The sequence below is a fragment of the Patiria miniata genome, unplaced genomic scaffold (assembly GCF_015706575.1).
Source record: "Patiria miniata isolate m_02_andy unplaced genomic scaffold, ASM1570657v1 HiC_scaffold_4, whole genome shotgun sequence".
Classification (NCBI taxonomy): domain Eukaryota; kingdom Metazoa; phylum Echinodermata; class Asteroidea; order Valvatida; family Asterinidae; genus Patiria; species Patiria miniata.
The window spans coordinates 6,591,348-6,616,128 of NW_024037071.1; the positions used below are offsets into that span (position 1 = coordinate 6,591,348).

General features: G+C 38.3%; 2 protein-coding genes across 5 annotated transcripts in view; both read right to left on the bottom strand.

Moving 5' to 3' along the window:
* LOC119739850 (disintegrin and metalloproteinase domain-containing protein 12-like) overlaps nt 1–5,315 on the bottom strand; it is a 47,508-nt gene extending 42,193 nt beyond the window's left edge. For 3 of the 4 annotated variants that reach the window (XM_038214957.1, XM_038214954.1, XM_038214955.1), the window contains exons 1-2: nt 5,124–5,315; nt 800–915 (exon numbers count right to left, since the gene is read on the bottom strand). In XM_038214957.1, coding sequence (XP_038070885.1) covers nt 800–915; nt 5,124–5,223 — 216 coding nt within the window. In that variant the 5' untranslated portion in view covers nt 5,224–5,315. The remainder of the gene's footprint in view (nt 1–799; nt 916–5,123) is intronic. The other variant, XM_038214956.1, reaches the window with a different exon arrangement.
* A 2,304-nt stretch (nt 5,316–7,619) lies between these two features.
* LOC119739978 (WW domain-binding protein 1-like) lies at nt 7,620–24,739 on the bottom strand. The gene is made up of 5 exons (XM_038215152.1): nt 24,518–24,739; nt 17,437–17,530; nt 13,652–13,804; nt 13,202–13,412; nt 7,620–11,353 (listed from the first exon to the last, which is right to left on the bottom strand). Exons 1-5 carry the CDS (start codon nt 24,584–24,586, stop codon nt 10,819–10,821), a joined length of 1,062 nt encoding a protein of 353 aa, XP_038071080.1. The 5' UTR covers nt 24,587–24,739; the 3' UTR covers nt 7,620–10,818.
* Between the last annotated feature and the right edge of the window lie 42 nt (nt 24,740–24,781).

Genomic DNA, 24,781 nt, shown 5'->3' on the forward strand with positions numbered 1-24,781 from the left:
CTAATGCACAATGTATGCATTCACAATTGGGCAAGAATTTGTAGTTTGTCATCAACAACTGAGGAGTCCGCTAATGTTACCCACATGGAAACCCTGGGTCAGACAATCTGTGAATCATGGGAGAGGGTCATCAATTGTACAATCCAAAAACAGCTCCTTGATACTGCCATGGTTACAAGAACCATGCAGCCATGAATCATAGTGCTTGACTATGGAGAGTTTTTGAGGCATGGTTTTAACAAGAAGATAGTTTTAACAAGAACGGTACATGAATGTGAGAAAGATGACATGTACAGTTGTATTTGGCAATGAATTTTGTTTTACTCAATGTCATCATGACAATGTATACGATAGCTCCCTTTTCGGTTTCATTTCAATTTTTTTAAAAGGTTTTTTTTATCAGCCAAGTCTTCGTGTCAGCCACCTGTTAATTGGTACATATGTAAGATGCCAACAAGTTTCCACTCCCTTGCCCCCCCCCCCCCACACCACCCAGGGCAGATTCAGAACCAAATTTTCAGGGGGGGGGGGCCAAGAGGGCTCAAGTAATTTTTTTCAAAAAGGGTAGGGGATTAAGTAATCATGCGCAATTTCCACATTGTAATATTGAAACTAAAAGGTATTTGTACATGTAGCTGATGGCTTGCAAGTGAAACGTTTTAATTTATTTCCTGAAAATTAAAGACAAAAATGTGTCTTCACTCCGACAAAAAATTGCTTTGGCCACTGTTGCCCACTCCCCCCCCCCCTCCCCCGATCTGCCAATGCCCCCCCCCCCCCACCATTAATAAACGTATACCTCTGTCAGAGTGTCTGTATCCCTTCGTTGACGCCCATCCAGCCGGTAGGGTATCGTGATGTCATAATCGGTTAATTTCCCAAGCTGCTTTGCTCGTCCTGTCCGATAACTCCATTCTGCCAGAGATAAGAAAAATGGACAGGAAATGAGAAAAATAAGGCAACAATTGGTCGCTGATAAACTATGAAAGAAAACCATGGGCAGTCATTAGTTTGATTTACTAATTAGCCCTAGGGGAAACAAAGAAGAAGACAATTTAATAAGAAGAGAAGTCCGAAAACCAGACTCTCAATCCTGCGCGCCCAAACAATTAGGAAAATAAAATCCTACAATTCAAGAAACATTCATGTCACCTGAGACTACTAAATTTGGTCCTTCTTTTCAAGAAAAAAAAGTTGTGCACCACTTCACAACCCAGAGACAAAATCTGCACATTCACTTTGATTTTCAAAACTTACTAACTAGAACTGTCATGACCTTAAAATCAAGTGATTCCATACTTTTTTCCAGTAGAGTTCCATACCTGGATATCACTTGAAGTTGATACCCTGTGAACAAAACCTATGAGACTGGTCGGAAAAAGTCAAAGCATTTTCTCAGTACAAGCTTCAATATTTTCTCTGCTAACATTTACGTTTTAGGACATGTTACCGCTTTCTGATGGCTGATAGGTCACTTGACTCTTCAGGAACAAATAGCAATGTCCATGTAGGGAATTAGCCTCTGTACTGATGACGTCACACTTTGTTTACGTGTGTGCTTTCCTATGGTGCTCAGTGGACCGTGGGCCCCCACTGGCTCCATAGGAAAGTGCACATATGTAAACAAAGGGTGACGTCATCAGTACAGAACTTATTCTTCCCCCTTTTTCTTTGCTTCAATGGTAACAACCTTTGTACTGACAGTGTTGCCAATTGATACTGCACACAAATTGAATACAACGGTCCTGTTCCACATGGATAAACCATAAAGTTAGTTTTGCAGGTTTTTTTTTTTCAGATGCAATGCATTCTATGATCGAGTCAAGGTGAAACTTCACGTTTCCACCATTTTTCTGGGAAAAATCTTCATCTTCACTTTAAGTTAAGAGGAAATCATTTCAAGCAATCTGCAGGAATCTGTTGTTACATGTAAAATGTTTACATTTTCTAATATGGACCAAATATGGACAAATAGTTATTTCAGTGAACAATTTAATGTTTTTAAATTTCATCCAGGATTCCAAATACTTGAAGAGTTTATTTCCAAAATGCAATATAGCTATCTGAAAAAAGGGAAAAAGTTGCACATTTATGAAAACTGTAAAGCTATAGAACATAGCTCTTACGAAACTACGTTTTTCTCGTCTCTTGTTCATATGGTATATATAAACCAGCCATCCAAAATTGTTTACACTGCCCAATAGAATCCAAGGACAAACATGACAAACAGTTTTGTACATAAGTGCATGCATGATGCATTACTCACGTTAGTCCCACAGCACAAATAATGACAATTCAGGCTTGCAGAATGCATCATATGGGTCTACATGTATTACTCTCTAGATGCATGTGTAAAGGAGCATTTGTGGAAAAACTGTGACGGACTGATTTGTCAACAGTGGTGGTGCACGATATAGACAATATTTTCAACAATCATTCCTGTATCACTGCCTCGACCGGTATCCCTAATCTTGACTTACATGCTAAGGCCACAAAAATATATATATCTGCTTCCGATTACATGGCATTTGAAAATAGGGTAGGTAAGTAGGGACACAAATCTACATACTGTGCACATAAAACACCTTGAAAATTTGGAGTTTTGTGCAATGGTTGAGCATGGCAGAACAGCCGGAAGTTTCAACAATTTCTCTGTGAATGTGTGAGTTCCAGCGACCAAAACCTCTAACATATGGATAGTACTGTAGGCCTACTACCGTACGTGTAGTAGACAATTAATAGCACTATGATCTACAGATGAAGTTGCATTGTGCTCTTTAACCAGTTCAATTTTCTTTTTATTAATACATTTTCACCTTATATATTTGTCCAACAAAAAAAAAAGGTTTTTTTTTCCCTTTTTGGAGCATCTGCAACCCTCTGAAAAAAAGGTTTTAATTTATTTTACGTAGCTCAGACTGGTTCCCTGTCTGTACATACCGGGGCAGTACATTATAAATACTGAATGTGGGGCACCACCTAGCCTACACTGTGAGAACAGAAATATTGTCGGGCCCCAAAATCACACCACGAGAACTATTAATTTACACATTTTGAATTAGTGAATTAGTTTTATAATGCTAAAGGAAAGGATGTTGCATCCTGGCGCCACTTTTTGCATTATATATTATCTCAATGAAGGTCAGTCATTGCAAAAATGTTGAAAAAACATGAATCTGGGACTGAGAAACATTTCCAATTTTGCTTGAAAATACTTTGAAAATGATTTTGTCTTTACTTTTTACATGTTCATCTTTTAGAAGCAGTACTGGCACCATAATTTATCATTTGCCATCTGTCATTGCTTGAGTCTTTTAATTTTATTATAATACAATTATAATATAATTTTATTTTATTCTATTTTCCAATGACTCAAATTTATTGTACAATCATAAAGATATTAATGTTCTAATGAATACTGTAAATTCCAAATAAGTTAAGGTATCAAGGGCGGATCCAGAACACAATTTTTTTTTGGGGGGGGGGGGCCAAAAAAAAATTGTGTCTCCCAAAAAGTGGGTCGAAAAATTACGGCGCGGGGTTCGGGGCCCGCTTAAGGGTCCCGAAATTTGTTTGGATTCTCGATGCTCTGTGGTGCGATCTGAGGCAATTTCTGATGTTTTTTGAGAAAAAGATGGTGGTGTACTCATTGCCTGCCTTTATTGCGACGTCACATAAAACAACAATTGGTTTCGTTTTTGGGGGGGGGGGGCATGGCCCCCTTTGGCCCCCCCCCCCTGGATCCGCCCTAGTAAGGTATCAGACTGGATATCAGACTGAGATTTATGTCTCTCAACTAAGATTATCATTAAATATTTATGATTTTTACACCTTTCAGCTCGACATTTTCAGGCATCAATTATCTCAGAATGTTATTCCAAAATATCTTGCTTCTGGTTTTTTTTCTAGAAACAGCATAATTCATTCTCATTCAACCCAGCAATTTGCCCATTACCAACTTCCCAATTTTCATTCTCCCTCAAAAAGCCACTCCCTTTCAAGGTCCCAAGCTGTGGAATTCCCTTCAGCGACCCCTGCTAAATCTACTAAAATATTCAAAAGTCTTTCAAGCCATTCCTTTCAAAACAATAAGCCTAAGCCTCATTCCAAATATCATTATCTTGTCCTATTTTAATTGCATGTGCTTCAATGAATTCTATTACTTTTTTTATTTTTTATTTAATTTTTGACAAGTGCTCCTTGTTCACTTTACCATTGTAAATCAATTATATCTTGTTCAGTTCAATTTTCACTTTTTACTAAATTTTACTTTTATCTACCACTCAGAGGTGTTTTTGATTAATGTTTGCAATAATTTCACTTATTACTGAAATTTGTTTTTCATCTATTTTTGTTATTGACCGACCTCATTTCAATATTGTTATTTGGAAAAAAATGTTGCAACCTGATACCACTTCCGCGATTGTGTACAAGGTCTATGGAGAGTCAAGAAAATTTTCTACGTACATATATTGTATTTCCTAACAAAATTGGAAATGTACTCAGTCCCAGATTCATGTATTTTATATCATCATTTTTACAATGAACATGATGAATGACCTTCATTGAGATGATACATGTATATGAAGAAAAGTGGCATCAGGTTGCAACATTTTTCCTTGTTATTTCTAAACTAAACACTTGATTTATAGGTTTTTCCCATTGTAGTTATAACTCAAGCGTCACATACCCCTACAAACAAACTAAAAATTGTTTGACGGCCTTCCAGTTCCATCTTCACATACTATAGGCCTAAAAGGCTAAATAGTATCAGGATCCATGCCCACAAAGCTTAGCTTATTTATGATTTCGCATCTCTATAAATTGCATTTATCATCTGCTTATTACTTTGTATACTTGTACTTACTAAGTAGTAAGAGATGAAATAAAGTTCAATTCAGTGTACCCATACCAATGCAGTTTCACAAGCGTGTATAACTCCAAGGCGACCACTAAGACATGCTGTGGGCGGACACGCGTGACAGGGCTTTACCGACGATCTGGTTCCATTTACCGGCAACGCCGACCGGCCGGCGCGGCCGCCAAGGCACCGCTCTCTCTTGGACGGAATTAGAGTCACTTTTGATAATATATCACATAAGAAATGACAGTGTCTCACTCACCTGATAACGGTTGCAAATTTAGGTTTAGTCCTTCAGTGATTGTAAATTGAGATATGTACAAAATAAGAAGAAGAATAGTGAGGAATTCTTGCCACGACATTTTTCTCTTGAGATCGTGTACACATGTACGTATGGGACGTACAGTTGTGTACGTGCGTACGTCCGTCCGGGTCGTATGACTATGATCGGAAACTGGGTATCATTTTGTACAGTGACTGATGAAACACAATAGGGCGCCTTCAGCTGTTTGGCTTTGCACAACTGAATCTGCTTTTTACCTATCCAACGCCAGGGGCGCCCTTCGCCATAGGCAACTACGTCACGTTTCACTTTTTCAGCGAAAGTCCGATCTTCCCTAATCATACTCTAGCTCGCTCAAGAGCCTACTCATCGATTGAGGGCGCTAGCAAATAAATGTGGAGGCACATTGGCCCTAGACATGAAGCTTTTATTTTTGCCCATAACGGTTCTCTTATAATTATCGATTTTGTTCTCTCCTAAACGAATTCGTTCAGTTTCCATGTTACACAAATTTTCGAGGACGTCTCTTTAGTCCAAAGTCCCATTGGTCCGACGGCCCATTGGTCCGAAGTCCCATTGGTCCGACGCCCCTATAGGCTTAGGGTTAGGGTTAGTCAACCTGAACAAGTGGAACTACACAGTATTATGTTTCGGACCAATGGGACTTCGGACCAATGGGACTTCGGACCAATGGGACTTCGGACCAATGGGACTTCGGACCAATGGGACTTCGGACCAATGGGACTTCGGACCAATGGGACTTCGGACCAATGGGACTTCGGACCAATGGGACTTCGGGCCAATGGGACCTCGGACCCATGGGACTTCGGACTATCGAGACGTAACCAAATTTTCAACTTCTATGTTTTATTCCAATCAAAACAATTTTTTTTGACGTTTAGTCTACAAAACATCTGAATTTGTTTGTTTTGGGTAGAAAAAGATCAGCTTTATGCGCAGACTGCCCTGGCTCGGTCCGTACATTTTCGATATTGATTGTGGGGAGGGAACCGTCCTACTTCCCCGCGAGAACGTAAGTATTGTCGAAATTGTAAAGTAATAATTCAATAACTAAACATAGGCCGTTTTTTTCCGGTCGATTTCTCTTTCAAAGTGAATAACTTCTGTACATTTCTAGCAAAATAGCGAAAAGAAATCTATTTGAGTGAAGAAACTCGAAAATAGTACGGGGAATAAAACAGGGGCGTACTTATCATCACTTGTTAAATCTGCGGTTTGGCTTTTGCCGGTTTTGTCCCTGCATGAAGAAATGCGAATCTCTACAACATCCCATGTTCGGAGGAACTACCTGACCTTGTGTAGAGTCTATAACACATATCTGAGATGTAGGGTGTTGACTAGTAGCAACAGACCCCCCCCTTCCCCCAAGAGGTTGTCACATTTTTTTTTTTTTCAATTTTGTTTTACTCCCACAATTTGACAGCGTGGTGATTTGTATGTTGCCTAAAATGTAGTATAATAGGGGTGTAAATGGCACCACCAACGTCAAAAAAGTCCGCCCCCCCCCCAAAAAAATAGGAATTTGTTTGTGAGTCCCCCACCAAAGCCAAATCCTGGGTGCACCAATGGCTAGTACATGTACTACCACCAGACAGAACAAAAGTCTTGATTTGCAAGAAAGAACACGATGGTACTCAGTCTGCTTATGATGCCGACACTTGCTTCTAAATAAGGAAGCCATCTTCTACTATGCATATGATCAGTTATTTGCCTCTGCCAGTAATGAAGATTGGGCCCGGTTAACATCTTTTCTTGCTGCAGATAATGCAAGCAAATCGCACGGTTCTGCTCGTCGCAACAAGGTGCAGGGTATACCGCCCTCTTGCGTCAGGTGAGGAAACGCAAGATGCAAGAGAGCGAGCGAAGGGAAAAGGGGGGGGGGGGGTCGTGGGAAGTTGGTTGGAGCCCCATATGAAACGCCCAAACTTTTGTTTATCAAGTGTGGGTGCAGTGTTGTGGGTATCTTTCTTTTACACATGGGATCGCATACATCGGGTGCCACAAGTCCCACACCCAAACCCAAACACCACCACCAGAAAGACCAGCCCGAGACCTATGACGTGACGCTTTGTCATGTGCGCTTTCTTATGTGGTATGGTAGACGGTCCCTGCTTCATCTGGCGTCCCAACTTTGCTCCCATAGGAAAGCGCATATGTAAACAAAGCCATTAGGTCTTAGGTCTATTAGGGAAAAAATGAATAACATCATTAATTTTCCTTAAGCAACATCTCAAGTAACTTGCTGGGTAAACAATCAATGTCATTTTTTTCTCGGTTTTCTAGACTGAAAAAAATATATATACATTTTTGGAGTCTGACTTAGAATATTTCACTGTTTCACATAATTCTTCAAATTGCCTCTCAGATCAAATGTAAAAAGATCAAGATGTAGAATGACTATCGTGCATATCATGCATTCAACACAAACAAACTGACAAGCTGACTAACGGAAGAAATTGTTTCCATTATTTTTGTATTAATGTATACTTTCTTTGGCATGACATTATACTGGGAGAATACTGTACGATATTATTTACAAAGTTTTTTTTAATTATTATTATATACAAACTACATTTGTTTTTGCCACTGTAATTCAGCCTTGTTAAGACTTTTACGATGACCTTGAACTTCGATCAGAGGTCAACTATAAAATCAAAGACTGTTACCCTTCACAAATAAACTTTCCATTTCTAAGATCTAACAAGACTTAGAAACAAAACACCAAAACCCTTTCTGTTTACCCCAAGATCAGCTAGGTCGCAATAACTTTTACAAATGTTTTGTTTTCCTGTGAGTTGCAGCTTTTCCAAACTTTATAACGCTTGACAGTTGCATTACCTTTTTTTGGCTGATGGATGTTAAAACCAAAAGGTTTAAAGTCAACCATGAAACCTGTTAATCAGATTTTTCAACTTGACGTTTAAAGTTTCGTCATTGCTTCCCTAGTATACCCCAGCTCCACTATGAAGTAAAATAACAATTCTTATAGACCATGCATCACCTTTAACTACTTGTACACGTATTTCACTAAGATCTCAAAGAAGCTGGAAATGTGGAAATGGAAATGGCTTATCCACAACTTTCACTGTGCAAAATGTTAGCCCAAACATTTCAGCTTCAGGCAGACAGCAGTATTTCAAGATTGCTATTAGTGATGCATGTTCCCAATGAAAAACACAAACATACATAGTATGTATTTGTCTTCAACAAGTTTACAACTGTCAAAAAACAACTAAATCTATGCGTTATAGCAATTTCTACACTTTGAAACTTTGGGAGGAAAAAATGTCTGTGACATAATAACGTGTGTGACCAACCAGTTGGTGCTACACACATATAAAAATAGCACCAATGACCAAAAAACACTGATACATTTTAATAAGATGATGGTCCCAATGCGTAAAAGGGGTTCATCTTACATAGGTGGGAATTTGCTTCAACAACTATTCTCATATTTTATGGCATGTCCAATGATTGATTTTCATCCATACCAAACTCACACGAGAACATCAAAAACCAGACAGTATGCACCAAATCTATTTAGTTTAAATATAAAAAAATCTTTGTATACAATTGAGAAAACACCCATCACTGTAGGTGGTTTTCAAACAAATATTTAGCCAAAACCAAATGTTAATATCTTCCAAGTAAAAACCAAACCCCCCCCAAAAAAATCCATCATGTTTTAACACCAAATTTAACGACTAAAATGTCTGTAAGTAACAAGACAAAATATTCTTAATGATAATAAATTACAATAATTTGTTCAAGCATTTTAAATGCAAACTTAACAAATACACCTACATGCAAGAGAAACTGGAGAAAACACCAACTCCAAACTCAGAAGCAAAAATGAAAAAAGAAAATCATAACTTTTTTTCAACAAAGGAGCCCTTTAAACAGATGGTATATTGAAAGACTCAATTATAAGCCATTTTGAACTCTACAGAGAATTTCAAACAGATATCAAAATTGAATGAAATTCTGAAACATTCTCTACTGCTTACATGTTGATCATGCACTAGTATTTTCACATTTTAGTGTTACATTTTTTTTGTCTTTATTATATCTAAATGTAATTATATCAGTGACAAATTCAACAATTAATGTCAATAAAATGTCTTTTTTTAATGTATTTTTTGGGTACTTTTGTTTGAGTATTATATACATCTGTCACTGTCAAATGAATTGGTGTACATTTACGCACATGTATAATGATTGTTTACATGAAGGTACACAGTTTCACAGAAACCAGTTCTCTAATTATGGGCAGAAACAACAAAAGCCTTTTATCTACATGTTCGTGCAGCAATAAGAAAGTAACTATTTCTGTTAACTGTTTTTTGCCTGTTCTATGGGTGGGTGATTTTCACATATAAAACAAGAACATACATATTTCTGTCAGGCACAGTGTTTTTTCTTTCTTTCCTATTTTAAGGAAAAACATGTTAAAATGTGAAAAATACACTTTATATGCTTTGTAACAATGTACATTGCACTAATAACCTACAAGAACGAAATAACATCAATTAAAGAGAACAAATCTAAAGTCATTTTCAAAAACACCAAACAATGCCAAAAACCTGCAAACGATTTAAATGTGCAACATTTCCGCGTATGGAAACTTGCTGGCTAGAACAAAAATGTGAACATTGAAGAAACTTTTTCATTCAACACCAATGAAACTAACAAGAATGGCACTTTCTTATTAATAGTCATAACACAGTGATCCAATGGGCACTGGCCAAACAAATCCCATTTCAGTTTGGTGTGGAAACAGCAACGTGCATCCCACCAAAACTGGGTTATGAAAATATCAAAAACAATTGAATTAAATGGTGCATTCTCTGTACAGTAGTAATATTTGCATGGACCCCCCCCCAAAAAAAAAACCCCCACAAACAGAACTCTGTGAGCAAAGTATTCAGCTCTACCACACTTCCAAGTGTGACACCCAATCTTACAAAAAGTAATTTTTGAAAAATTTAGTTGGATGTTATTCGAAAACAACACCTTAATCCTTTTTTTGTTCTGGTAACAATAACACAGATGTTAACACACACACACATATAAAGAAATCTTTGGAAAGGAAGAAAACGACCAAATCTACAAATAAATATACCTACAGCTGCCTCTCCTTGCATTGCTAATTTAAGCTAATTACTAAATGACCAAACACAGATTTCTGCCGCTTAGCATGAAATAAGAATAACAATTGGCTAAACATGCATGTAAATAAATGAAAGCTTCGAACAAAGCCCGTAAGCACAACCACCAGCTCAAAACATCATTCTGGGATGACTTACGGTACATGTCATAAATGTATGTGTCAATCTCAGAGACCATTCAACAAAAATGTGTAACAAACAATCCTTACAAATGTTCAGAAACGAAATCTGTTAATGCAAACAGCCATTTTATTTTAAACGGCTTTCAAATGATACACTAAATGATTCTCACCATCATTTAGGGGGAGGGTTGGGACAATGTGGTGGTTCTTCAGATGACCTTGGAGGTCGTGACAGACTTCAAGCACTGAACTTTGACACTGAAGAGGCACCAGACTGGCTTTTATTGTGCATGCATCTCAGTGTTCTGTCAATAACCGACACTGTCTGTCACATGCAATTTTTATTTTGTGACCGAGTTTATCTCACGTCAACCTGGTGATGTAGTTCAGCGATCCTTTGTCGTTGATCTGCAAGTCCACAATGGTTGAAGTCACGGCCCTGTCCGATGCCAACGAGTTTCCTGAGGATGTGAGATGTGAGGGTGTGGCTGTGGGTGTGGTCATGCCACTCCTGGCCCCTCCCCCATGTTCATTGCACTGCCTCATGGGGCTGGCCGCTGGCGACAGACGCTTGGGTGTGCCAGCCGGGGAGAAGGACTTGGGCGATCTAGATACTAATGGCGTCATGGCGGGTGTCGCACATGGCGTTGGTCTGGGCGTGGCAGAGGGCGTGGCTGCAGGCGTTGGTCGCGGAGTTGATAGAGCTGGTGTCGCAGGCGGCGACACAACCGGTGTGGCACTAGGGGTGACAGCAGGGGTACGGGACGGTGTTAGAGTCTGTGTCAGTGCCTCGGCAACGGCACGCATTTCTCTTTCGCGAGATGTTTCCATGAGCTGTGCATAGCTGGGCGGGGCCTCACTGGAGTCTGGTGTCTCCAGTCTGCTCTCCCCGTCAACTCTGGATTAAAAAAAAAAAACCAAATAAAAAACAATCTTGTAAAAATTGCATAAATTTACTTGACATAACTCTTTTCTCTCAGGTAACAGAGTTAAAAATGTCCTTTAATTTTGTTTTTAAACAGATATCGAGAACAATGGATTTTCCTGATTTTGCCATAAGTCCCGCCCACTCTGTTCCCAGTGCCACACTGCATGTTCCATTTGTGCTCAGCCTTTATTGGACTCCATGACATGGGGTTAATCCAAAAGTGTCATTATAATAACCCAACATCATAGTTTTCATTCCTTCATGCTTCTCAGCATGATTCATCAATTACCATAAACAACTGTGAACACTCCAGTTTCATTCCATTATTTTGTACAATTTTTCAACAGGTGTTTTCTTAGGTTGGGACTCTAGACCACTTGTAACACAGATAAACAGACTATAAAAAAATCCAAGTAAACAATCCAAGGTATGTTCAAAGTGTAAACAAGACTGGGTGTCACTGCAGACTATGCCCTGCTATCACCATCTGTTTATTACCCAGACTCAATTTTCAATTTTAATACAATGGAACCCTGACCACCCGTTTTATTTCTGTCCCTGTGAAGTAGAACAAATAAAACTTGCTAAGAAAGTTATCAGATCGGCAGGGGACTTTGGAACCTCCAATTAGGAGGTAGATGTTACACAGGAGGGTTATTTCTTTGTGATGCGACTTTATCAAGATAAATGGTTGAACTTTGATATTAAACTCTTTTTTTTTGACATAACAGTTGAGCCATTTTATCACCGGGTTGAGGAAACCTTTTGCGTCATTCGTTGGGAAGGAAAATAATATTAAGAAATTGCGGGTGATAGTGCCCAGCTACTTTTAATAAATCATAGGACCATTATTACCATTGTTCATCTTGCTATGAGATTTTTTAAACCACGGGCTGGCATTATTTTTTGACAAAAAAAACCAAAACCAACTTTCCTGTTCTCCTGAAAGTCCAGGCTTCCAAAATAAGCCCAATTTCATATATATTTCACAGATTCCTTATGCATGTATTTTGAGGATTTTTTATTGAAAAATCGTTACGAAAATGTACCGTTTTGTAGCCTTTGGAAAACGAAAAAAATGCATTCGCCAAATATTCAGGCGTGCTTGGCAGGCTGAGCAGGGTACCAGGTCACGCGTGCTGTGCAACCAGAGATCGTCGCACCACATGCCCAATTGCACCTGAGGAACTCGCTGCGAATAAGCCGGAACGTGCGCAGCATTCTGGGACTAACTGCCTTGCATTAAGCAAGGATCCGTGCGTTCATTTTGAGATTGGGCAATGTATCCATAAATGGGATCATTGTCACTCAGTCGAAAATCTCGAGTCGACATGCACCGAGACTCGACGAGTTATATTACACACAGACGTTGAAAAGGCTCCATACTAGTTAGAGAATTGGAGGTACAACGTCTGCATGCATGTTGAAGGCCAAAGGGGGTTGTGTTTACAGTACGAATGACTATCTCAAAGAACAGTCTGGAGAATACTAAGGTGAAATACCAAGACACACACATAAAATGCACAGATTTGACTATAACATTTTTTTCATTCTGTTTTCGTTCCCGTGAGGTGGCGACATTGGCCAAAAAAGGCCGCGGCGACCTCAAAAAGTCTCGAGGCGGGCCGCCTCACGATTGAATGGGCAGGGGAAACGCTGAAAGCATCTGCGCAAGAACACAAGTACAATGAGCCCTGTCAGGGTCAAACTTGAAAACCTCTGCATGCAAGTCAAACCATAACCATTTAAAAACCTCTTAACAATGAATAAGACAACCATGACTGCAACCAAGAAAGCCAAAACAAGTCAATCACCCACCCTCTTGTTTCTATCGCCACTTCTGTCGTCAATCTTGGCGTCAGAGGCGACAGCCCGCTGCTGCTACCGCACATCTCACAGTCCGACCCGTTGCTGTTACTGAAGCCCGAGCTGGCAGCCTGGATGTAATAGTAGGTGTACGGCGGAGGCGGTGTGTCGTAGCCTACTGTGTCTCCTATTTCTGAATAAGATGGCAACTTGCATGGCGGCACTGGAAATCATTAAGACAAGGAAATCTGTAAAAATTGTAGTTGTTTTATAATTACTAAAATATAATTAGACAACTGAGGACATAGTACTAAGGACCCGAGTCAATTCCTCAGTAGTTTTCGTGTACAAACCTGATCGTTTAAATAACTTTTTATGTTCGAACAGTAGGAACTAATGAAGGAAATAGTATAAGTTTTTAGTAGTAGGCCTATAATAAAATCAGATGGTGTTTTTATGTACCTGGTGTGATATTGTCAAAATTGAAACCCCTGAGAAAATCCTGAATTGAGCATGTGCGGTGATTTGCGTTCCCTCTCCAGGGATGGAACCTCTTCCGCTGCCAGACACAGAATCCAATGATGAAGACTATCAGGAACCAGACCAGCCAAAACCCTGGAAAAGGAACAAAAAAGAAATGATACTTTTTAAAAAGTAATACAAAAATCGTGTCACATTTATAAAAAAACCCCACATAACTATGATGTTTGATGTCTATCTTAGACATCAAACTTTTAAGTAAAGTTTACGGAAATCCCTTATGACATTATCGGCCAATTCTTTTTTGAAATCTTCATTTGAAAAACTTCTCTGAAGTACATGATGTTACGCAGTTGTTTCTTCTTTCGACAAGTATGACTAAAAAATATCGATTACCAAATGTTACAAGAAGCTATGTACACTGAGGTATTGCACTATTGCTCAGTTTTGTTTCCCCAAATAAGTGATGGCATTCTCTGCATTTGCCTAAACTAAGTTTAAGCAGTTACTACAGAGTACCACAGGGCAAGGGCCATAGGAAATTTACATCCCAGCTTGGACGGTTTGATTGGAGACTACATTGTGGGCATGTGTGGTCTAGCGGTAGAGTATAGGATTCATGATCATTCATGATCGTGAGACTGTGGGTTCGAGCATAGCCCCACTGTGGCCATGCATGTTTTGCCCTTGAGAAAGGCGCTTTACACATGTACCTCCCAACCACAGGTGTTAAATGGGTACTGGCATTATTCAATGCTGGGAAGGGAACAGACTCGCTATGGAGAAGGTGTGGTGATCCCCCCACAGCAGCATTTCATGGACTCGAGTCTGGCCCAATCGCTTTGAAATGGGCACTCCGTTCCTGTAAACACAGGTTCGTCCCCTTTACTTTTTTTTTTACATTGTAACTAAATTTTCAATTTTGGTTGCTGGAGGGTCGTAGAACAATAATCATTCCCAGACTAAAATTAATACCAACACTGTACATTAATTTCTTGGAAAAGGAGGGGCATTGAATTCATCAGCTATGAAAGGGAAAACATTCATAGCTCCAAAGAATGCATGGAGTGTAAGGCCTCCCCCCACCCTCTTCTGGGAAATTTATGCATCTAGACAATGGCGCATCATATTAAGCCACAGGAAGAACATTATTATTGAAACAGCTTTTGACAGGGGGGGGGGGGGGATCGAGTGGTTCTTAGCTAAGAAGGACCCCGTGAGGTCGACATCAGGGAGATTCATGAATGGGTCATAAATTTTCAAAAATAAATTCTACATTTGAAGTTTCACAGTTAAGTTTCCTTATTTTACCCCCAACAGAATGACATGAATCTAGGATGACCACAATGTGTTTTTATAATGGAACATAACAAAACGAAAAACCTTCACAGATGTAATTCCATTTTAATTTTTAAGCACTCAATACTCCATGATTTACAAAAGCTTGTCAGCATAATTATTTTTTTTTTATAAAAAACACCCCAAAATTACTTTACATCTCCTTGATGTAGAAAAATTCAATCTTACAAGATGATGATAAGGCCTAACTGTTTCATTTGGTTGTTCATTTGTGTGAGTGGCAATATGGTGAGGCAATGTTCATAAAGCAAATAATGTGCAGACTGCAGGACTGGGGTGCAAATGTAGGTGCAAGAAAAGAGTAACAAATGTATGCAAGAGTAACAATATGCATGCAAAATGCACAAGAAAAAAAAAGATTTATAGCATAGCTCCATGCATAAACTGCATGATGGTGACAGTGATCCACATTTTCCTTCAAGGAAGCAAACAGAAAGTGTGGGGTGATCATCATACAGTTAGTGCCTGGGAAATGACCAGGTACATGTAAACATGCCATAAAGCTGCCCTGGAAGGCCACACTATTGCATAGGCTATTGTAAACCAAAATGGCTCTATAAAGGACAGTTTCTTTTTTGTGAACCACAGGAGACGACCCAAATTCCATCCATAAGTCTGCAAACACATACCTTACATCAATCGCTGCACACTCAAGTTCTCGGTGCACCCACAAAATGTACACAATCACTTTGGCATTTCAATAGCTCAAGGTACAATTCAAGAACCAAGATTTTTTACTTACACGTAGGTCAACCAAGACAAAATACAAGACAAAATACAAAAAAAAAAGATAAACCTGAAGACCTAAATATTTGAGGTAGCCTCCATGGTTTAACTACCCAAAACCCAAAACAATGCTATCCAGGGACTCCAATATGACATCATGTGACCATTTCCCTGCCCTTTATCTTCACTCCATGCAGGAAAAATAAGATTAAAGCACTTGTAGATCAAGTCTGGCAACTTGTCACCCTAAACGTTGATGCAGAGCTAGGAGCCCCCTAATTGACCATCAGATTGAGAGTGCAACACAATTTGGAAACTGCACCATGATTTCTGTTACACCATGGAGGTAGGTACCTCCATGATTACACCCAAGAGTCCCATCGATTTTCAACCTAAATCCTACTTGGCATTTTTAATAGGGACCTTCCTAAATCCTTCACAGTGGCATCAAGCAATGCCTAGATCTCCCAAAATCCTGCAAAAATCTCCACAAAAACTCCCAGGGCTCATTTATGGCATGCTAAACTTAAAGGCTATCATGGCGTGGATATTTCTAGCTTAGCGCGCCTTAGGTTAGCGTGCTTTTCGCATATGTCGCAATGAAATAGAAGGGTCTGTTAAAATTGTGTGCTCAACAACAGCACCATGAAAGTGGGCCAAGGTTGATTTTGTAAGGATCCGGAGGGTGGGAGGGTTAGGATTCAACATTTCAGTTTACTATCATTCGGATGATAAAATAACAAAACTTCATCAAGGCCGACACTTAACTTGACCTCCCTTCTCTAGCAAGGGGCCCCTTCCCCTCCCCTCATGAAGCAAGGTCATTAGACTACCGGGAGAGACCCCCAGTTCCAGGAATTGGGAGGGTTTAAGGTCACCAGTGTTGAAAGATGGGTAAATCGACTGCACAGGTTTGCCAGGGCACAAGATCACGTCCGTCCGTGAGTCAGATGCGTGCCTCTTTCAAGTTTTCAGTAGTGTTTGGTCAAGGGCTACTAGAATCCACACTTCCTCAAATTTATCTCATGATAGTTAGGTCATACACTTAGTAAGGCTGTGCATCAGAACCGGGTACCCGACCGTTAATGTCAGGAACCGGTTCTTGATTATGGGATCGGGTATACATCCGTAACCAACTTTACAAATTACTTAGTTACTTCTCAGACTAGTATGAAAAAGAAAGGTTTTTGAAGTCATTTGTGGAGAATTTTCAAAATGAAAACAAGGCCACAAGAAAAAACAACAAAATATTTACACCATAAAGCTATAAACTAAGAAGCTCACTGTACACACTTGCATCTTGCTGTATTGATGTGTCGATCCGAAATCTTTAACGGGAACCTGGGTACCCGTGGTTTTTTTTAACAATAGACCTTTATCATGCTGCCACCATTTCAGTCAAGTTCCCTGTATCCAATAACAGTACTGAATGATAGTGTTTTTTTTTGTGCAAAAAGGAACCAGACTATTTTTCATTCCAGCCTCGCTTTGGTTACGTTGATTTGAATGGGAAAAAACTCAAGATAGCTGCAACATATAAATGGTCTATTAGTTACCTGGTTCCTGTACTACCCGTAAATGCACACCTCTAACACTTAGGCCTTGGGATTGTAACTTGTTTAAATTGGTTATAAAGAAAAAGAAATTAAGGTGAAAACAAGATTTTTTTTGATAATACTTACACCACAGTTCATAGTAATATGTGCAGCAGTCTCCATTTCCACAGCAGTGTCCTGTGTCGCACCAGTAACCTCCCACTGAACAAAACTCCCTTGCCTGCAAAGGTATTAAAAAAATGATATTGAGTAACAAATCCCAACAGTAACAAAGAGTTCAATTTATTATTTCAAGATTCATTCCTGATTATTTAGTATACTATCAGCCTGCCATGTAATTTATGTACAATTTATGTAAAATGGCTACGACATGAAAGAGGTCTGCAACTAATAAAGCAAGTTGCAACTTTATGGCATCAGTATTTTACATCAAGGTGCATTATTTTTTTCAGATTGGCCACTTCAAAAGTTCACGGGATCCTGGTTATTAAGTTCACACAAATATTAACAGATTGAGTGGACTGAAATAATTTCTTTTTTTTTTGGTTCTCAAGGCACTTTCGCCAGGCCCAGCTTTCTTCTATCACTTGTCTTAGTCATAGGGTCATACCCATAGCTCTGTCATGACTTATCTTAAGTTGTAACAATTTAGGGCACATTAGGGCAGGACTATGTAAATAAAATCAAGAAAGTAGCAGCCCTTTATTGATTTGTGGTTAACCACCTCTTCATGTATCTCTCCATGGTAAACCACAATGGGGGCATTTAGGTCCAGCCTTATTTTGACAATTCAAGTGGACTTAGAAAACCACACCATGTGTGATTGACAGAATGCTGATTGTTACAGGTACTTTATACTATAGTATAAGTATCACCATATCACTACATGTAGTCAGTCAGAAGACAAATTAAAACCTGCACTTGTTCCATGTATCCAGTACCCTTTAGTCAAGGCGTGCGTGGCTATCCGGGCATGTGGGAACCCTGGATGCCAGCATGAAAAAAGACCAGCGAGTGGCATTAGCCTCAAGCGCCTTTACCATCTCGTGGAACTGATCACTTATTCATTTATTCAAGTAATATAAATTAATAAACCAATCATCTAAAGGTGGTTGCGGTTACCAGTCTCTTGTCATCAAGATGTCAGTTCAGTCTATAAAGTATAAACATTCAGGGTCATTTTTTCCCTCTCTGTTGTGAGTGATAGAATTCATATCCAGGGGCCAGTTATTATTCAATGTGCTCAAACCACTACATGTATTACATAACACTCCAGAAGAGTAATGACAGGGGTCCAATTTAACAGCACAAAACTGTGATGGTTCCAAAATACAAAGGAATTCAAAATTACCCAACTATTATAGAAGATCACCCCCCCCCCACCAAAACCAAGCATTAGGTCTTGCATCTTGTTAACTCAGGATCCTGAATGATGATGTGCTTTTTTCTACAGTCTCATTGAAGTGAGATCTAGAGTAATAACAGGGGTCCAATTTAACAGCACAAAACTGTGATGGTTCCAAAATACAATGGAATTCAAAATTACCCAACTATTATAGAAGATCAACCCCCCCCCCCACCAAAACCAAGCATTAGGTCTTGCATCTTGTTAACTCAGGATCCTGAATGATGATGTGCTTTTTTCTACAGTCTTATTGAAGTGAGATCTGTACCTGCACTACCCATGTTTTTAGTTGGATTGTAGCTACACAAATAACAGACCAATTCACAAAGCCAGAGCTCTTTTGCCTTGTCCCTTTAACAACTTGTCAAGGACCTGCGTGTGTTTGCTTCAGGCAGGGTGTTTACAATTGGCAGGCCCTGTGCCCAGGCCATTAGAACCATCTTTATCATATTCTGACCTTGCACACTACCTCCATGGTTGGGAGACCTGGTTGTTAGTTTTATATAAGTTTACAAGGCTGAACCTGAGATATATAACATGTATGAATCTCAGATATTTATAAGTTAATTAAGCAGTTTTAGTGTTGTTGGACATGTGTAAGAGCCAATTATTTAATTTTACTTATGACAAATACAGTTTGCAACTTGCAAGTCCACAAATGCTCGGGCCACATGAACAGTTAAACTGTTGCCTGCAAGCATTTCCTTCAATGACTAATTAGAGAATGAAGTTAACACAGTTCAAAATTTTAACAAAGCAAATCAGTTTAAGAATAAGATTGGAAAATGGCAAAGCCTCCTTTACACTTACAGTGGTAATGTCTAAATGTTTGGCAAGATTTTGGTTGTAATAACCATTTACAGCAAGTAAATTATACATTTTGATTAAAGACTCAAGAGTTAACAAAGGTTAAGGTATTGGTACCAAATATGTATAATAAATGCAAATACATGTATTAAAAATGTGTGTTTTGTTCTGAATTTTGCAACCGACATTTTAACTTTTCTACACTCATTGCTTTAGGCTTTACTACAGCCGAACCAAGTCTATGATGTGCACATTTTATGTTCAGACTATGTATGATCGTATAGAATACTGTACATCTACATCCACCTACTTGCTAAACCATTTGGTAATATCTTTGTGTGACAATCTTTGGATTTACTTGGAACAGTTCCCTTTGTCTCAGCTATTTACACCCCCAAAAATGACCCTCACACGGGGCTAGCGATGCTACCAATACCACTTCACAGTACATGTACATGTACATGCAGTAAACAACAAGCAGGAGGAACATGAATAATAAAAAGCAGGTCAACACTACAGGCACAGCCCACTAGTGCATGATTGGATGAGCCAACTCATTAGCATATCACCCCATCAACCAGCAGAACCAATGCTATTTATAGCCCACCAAAGGTCAGAGGTTGGGAAACACTACTTGTGGTTTCACCAATCAGCTGGGCTCTGACAAATAGCCAGCTGTAGTCCTAGTAACGCAGTAGAGATGGGCCATGAATAGGAATGAAAATGGGATGACACATGTGTACATTTGGTGTACATTGAACATGCTTGTCCAAAACAGAGTGCCCAACTTGTAATGTCCAACTTCTTTTCAAGAAACCGCACAAGTGTTCAATAAAATTGTAAGAGCTTGAGTAATTCACAAACATTTTTGTCAAATTACGTTTTAAATATAAAACCCATTGGATCAAAAATTAAAAATCCAGAATTTCTTTTGTAAATTTAAAAGCTAATATTTTCCATAAGACACTTTTTGAAATGACATTGATATTTAACTAAGAACAATACATTAAGTTGACAGTGATGTTTTGTATTACAACTGAATTTTTTTTATTAAAGATATACGGTTTTATAAATATCAATCACTCCAGAGCAATTGGACCAAACGTGGTAACAATAGTCTTGGAAAATGAACAAAACTGTAGTTTTTTTATTATAGTGTATTAAACATGTCAAGATGTAGACAAAGGTAATTAAACAAGAAAGGTTTGTATCAATAACAATGCAAAGAAAGGCTTATACTCATTAGAAAAAAATTCTCAAAATTTGTTGCAGAAAGAAATCTGACATTATTGATCAAGTTTCTACAATCGTTTTCCCCCAATATTTTAAAATCATTACCTCAACTTTTTTCAGGCTCAATGTATACATAAAGTATGTATGTACAGTAACTCCTGTTCCTTGCTCTATGAATAATCAAATTATTGGTTTACATGTCATAATTGCATAAATCCCATGGCATTTATTTGCTTGGGATATTCCTAAATCATCTAAAATCCACCACTGTGCAGGAACCCAAATGGATCATACACTTTCATATTTTCAACGGTTTCAAACCTCATGTTAACTAATGGTATTGGTTTTAAGTTTCTAAATTCAGCCCATTTCAAACTTATTTTGGAGGATCTGCGAGGATTTATAGGGTAAATGTATTGAAATCCTACATGAGAAGGCTGGCAAATAAACTATTTTTCCCCAAAGAAGATCTTTAATTTACTTTCATCAACATTTGCCAATCCAGAACAGTCCTAATTTCATATTTTGTGCTCGATGGGTAATGTTGGTATATCTTAATTATATATTGGTAATTTTGATTATATTTCAACTTGTGAATACTTGGATTTAATTAAGTATTTATGTATTTATCAATCTATATATTGCATGTAATGAGACCAATGTTCAAACAGAGTAGGACCAATCAATGAGATTGAAATTGTACCAGATGCTCTGCACTTTATTCAAAATAAACTATTTGATAATAGTGGTTCTGTGTTTAAGTGTATAATTGTGGATCTGCGTAAAGTATGTATATATTGGATAATAGTGGTTCCGAGTAAAGTGTAAATATTTCATAATAGTGGCTCTGAGTTAAAATACATATATTTGATAATAGTGGTTCTGAGTTAAGTGTATATATTTGATAATAGTGGTTCTGCGTCAAGTGTGCAACTTGTGTAAAAATTAATATTTGATTGATGGTTGTGTTTGATTTTGACCTAGCAACATGTAATCATCCTAATGAACAAAAACTAATTTAAAAAAGCTATAAAACCAGAGCAAAGTGAATGAACGTTTTAATTCAAGGGTTGTTATGACTCATGAGAAAACTTTGCAAAGTGTAGTAGTGGAAAAGTATATCCATTGACAAGTACAGTCCATGAATTCTCCACAGATGCCAGAAATGCTCCATTTTACTAACACACAGATGCAACACAAGCATCACTTGTAAAAAAAAAAAAAATATTGTCTATTTACTTCTTAGTTTTGTGCAACAACAAAATTCAAAAGTATGTTAGCATCATCAACAGTTTAAATTTTCATTATCTTAAATGACAGGTCTGTTTTTTTTCCACACCAAATGGGAATTGGAAAATAGGTTCCAAGCTGGCTTATTAACCAAGGTAGCAATTTATAATATCTGGGGAAATAGCCAGGTTAGCGACCCCAGCCCATACTGATCTCTGACACAGGAAATTCTTCAGGCTCAAGCTCAGCTGGCAACACCATAATTAAGTGTGCACGCTGACCTGGGCTTTTGTGGACTCACTGCGCAAAGCAAGGTCAGCCCTTTGGCCTGATACTGTGATTGTATGCTAATAATTAGGCCACGCCCCCAAATCTATTCATATTCTAATGAAATGGCAACAAATACTACCCAGGGAGTGTAAACATGTCCTTGCTGAAAACCTGACAGGGCCAAAGGGGCAAGTTATGGCACGTTTTCTGGATTTCATGAATGAAAACTTGGTGCAAAGTTGACAAACAACAGTTTTTTTTTAAAACCAAACTAGTATTACTCTGTTGAAAACCATAACTGATTCTGTCATTAAGAACAAGCTTTGCTAAGACATATGTGTGACGGATTTCTTTCAGAAACGCATGCCCCCCCCCCCAATTTAAACTTTGAACATCGACCACTTGAATCAATAGAATCAATCAAAAGTTGGTGCTGAGCATTTCACTCCATTAATGTCACTGTGGAAAAAGTATATCATAACAGTTCATTTAAACCTCGACCTAGGTTTGAATAATTCATGATATGCCTGGTTGCACAATGGCCACAAATAACAATGTCATTGAAAATTTGGCATTGTGTGGTTTCACTTGAATGTTTGTGAAGCAACAATCGACCATTCAAAAGAGTCCAAAATATTGCATGAACAGTATTCAAATTAACATTCTTTGATGTTATTTCAGCATTATCCTAAATCAAGAAAAATCTGGCAGTATTCTTTTAAAATTAATTTCTGATCATAAACCACCAACCAACTAACGTTATATTCTTCTATTAATTCTACCTCAATTTTTGTTTTAGATGAAAAAAATAAAACAGTTGTTAGGATTTGTGATCACTATTTTTTTCAATGTCTCAAAGTCAAAGGGGAGGAGAATCCTCATGATTGTTTTTAAATTCCCGTTCAGGGTTTTTGGGGACTGATGTCCTCTCATGTTTTTTAATCCTGTACCAAGGACACATTTTTACGACTTGCTGTCAAAGAGGATCATCCTCTTTCGATCGAATGTGCCAAGTTTAGTACAAAACTCTAAAACATATCTTGCCAGCTTTCAATTTCAATTATTTCATGTATATACATTTTGTGTCTTTAATTGTTTTATAGTGCAGCGCAATTCACGTTTAAGTATTTCTAAAATATTAAGTATTATATTTTAAAATATAATTTTAAAATATAATTATTATTATTTAACTCTAGCCCTGTGTCCAAGTTTCAAGAATATAGACCAAAACGTTTGTACAGCTGCAATATTAAAATTTTAATTGAATTAAATTTCTAGAAATCCTGAGGCATTTTTAATGGGGCCGTATGGTATCATAAGTCCGAGGGTTCATAGGTCCGAAGCCTCATAAGTCCGATGCCTCATAAGTCCAAAATCGGAAAACCGAAGCGTACAAGGCGTCGGAGGGATGCGATTTTGTCGGACTTATGAGCGGACCCCTTTTTAATATAACAATGCATCTGTGCGATTAAACTTTCAACACATAAACGTGTGGTACAATTTTGTGGTATAAAATTAGTATTTGGCAACAAAAGTTTAAATCCCTTCTTTTTAAACTGTATCACATTCATTGCCCCAAAATTCCTCTTCAGTCATGGTAGGTTTGGTAGAATGAGACATTGGTAGATGCATTATTAATTCAAATGATAGGCCTAACCATTATTATTATTATAAACCAAATATGGAAACAAATGAAACATAATTTAAGAATGGCTAAACAGCATTCCTTTGGCTGAACTATTGCTAAACGAGAAATTAATTAATTGTTCAAACCTCCCATTAATCATTTACATCACTGGCAGCATGGCAGGACATTGTACATCACGTCACATGAAAGAACATGAATATTTATTCGATCAGCTGATTTTGTGAAACGGCGATTCAACTAGGCCTATCATTTTCTATGGAGGTCCTTGGTTCGAGCATAATAAACAAATGCAAATGTATCAAATGAAATGGCTAAAATAATGTTCTACAAGTTTATGAGGCCTTCTTGAAAGAAAATGAATTCATATTTTTTATTAACTACGAGCAACAGACGATAGCAAACTGCAGAAAAATTACAGCCTAACGTATTTCCAAAATTTGCACAATGGATTTAAATGGCCAACTCGCAAAAAAGATGACCCCCGACAACGCGATGTTGCAACATCCCCATCAGAATTTCAGCTACTCCGAGTACTCGCTTTGAAAAACATGTGCGAAAAAACGCAAAAGAAAGGTCAGAAAACCCAAAGTAGTCCTCGGGTGTGGCTGTCTTACCTCAGAAAGGCCTGGGAGACCGAGAAAAGCAAGGCAGAAAGTGATTCCGAGCGCCGCCATCTCATCCATCACCGCAGAAAGTTGCGAAGAATCAGCTGCATCAGAACCCGTTCGCTCGTATCGCGATATCGAGTGAGCAGCTAGCTAGCTTCGTTGACGTACGTGACGTGGTATTTCGAAATCCAACCGCCCTGCAAGGCAATCCCCGACCTTTATGACCTCCTTTTTCAACGGCAACCATTTTTCATAAAGTGGGCGGTGAAA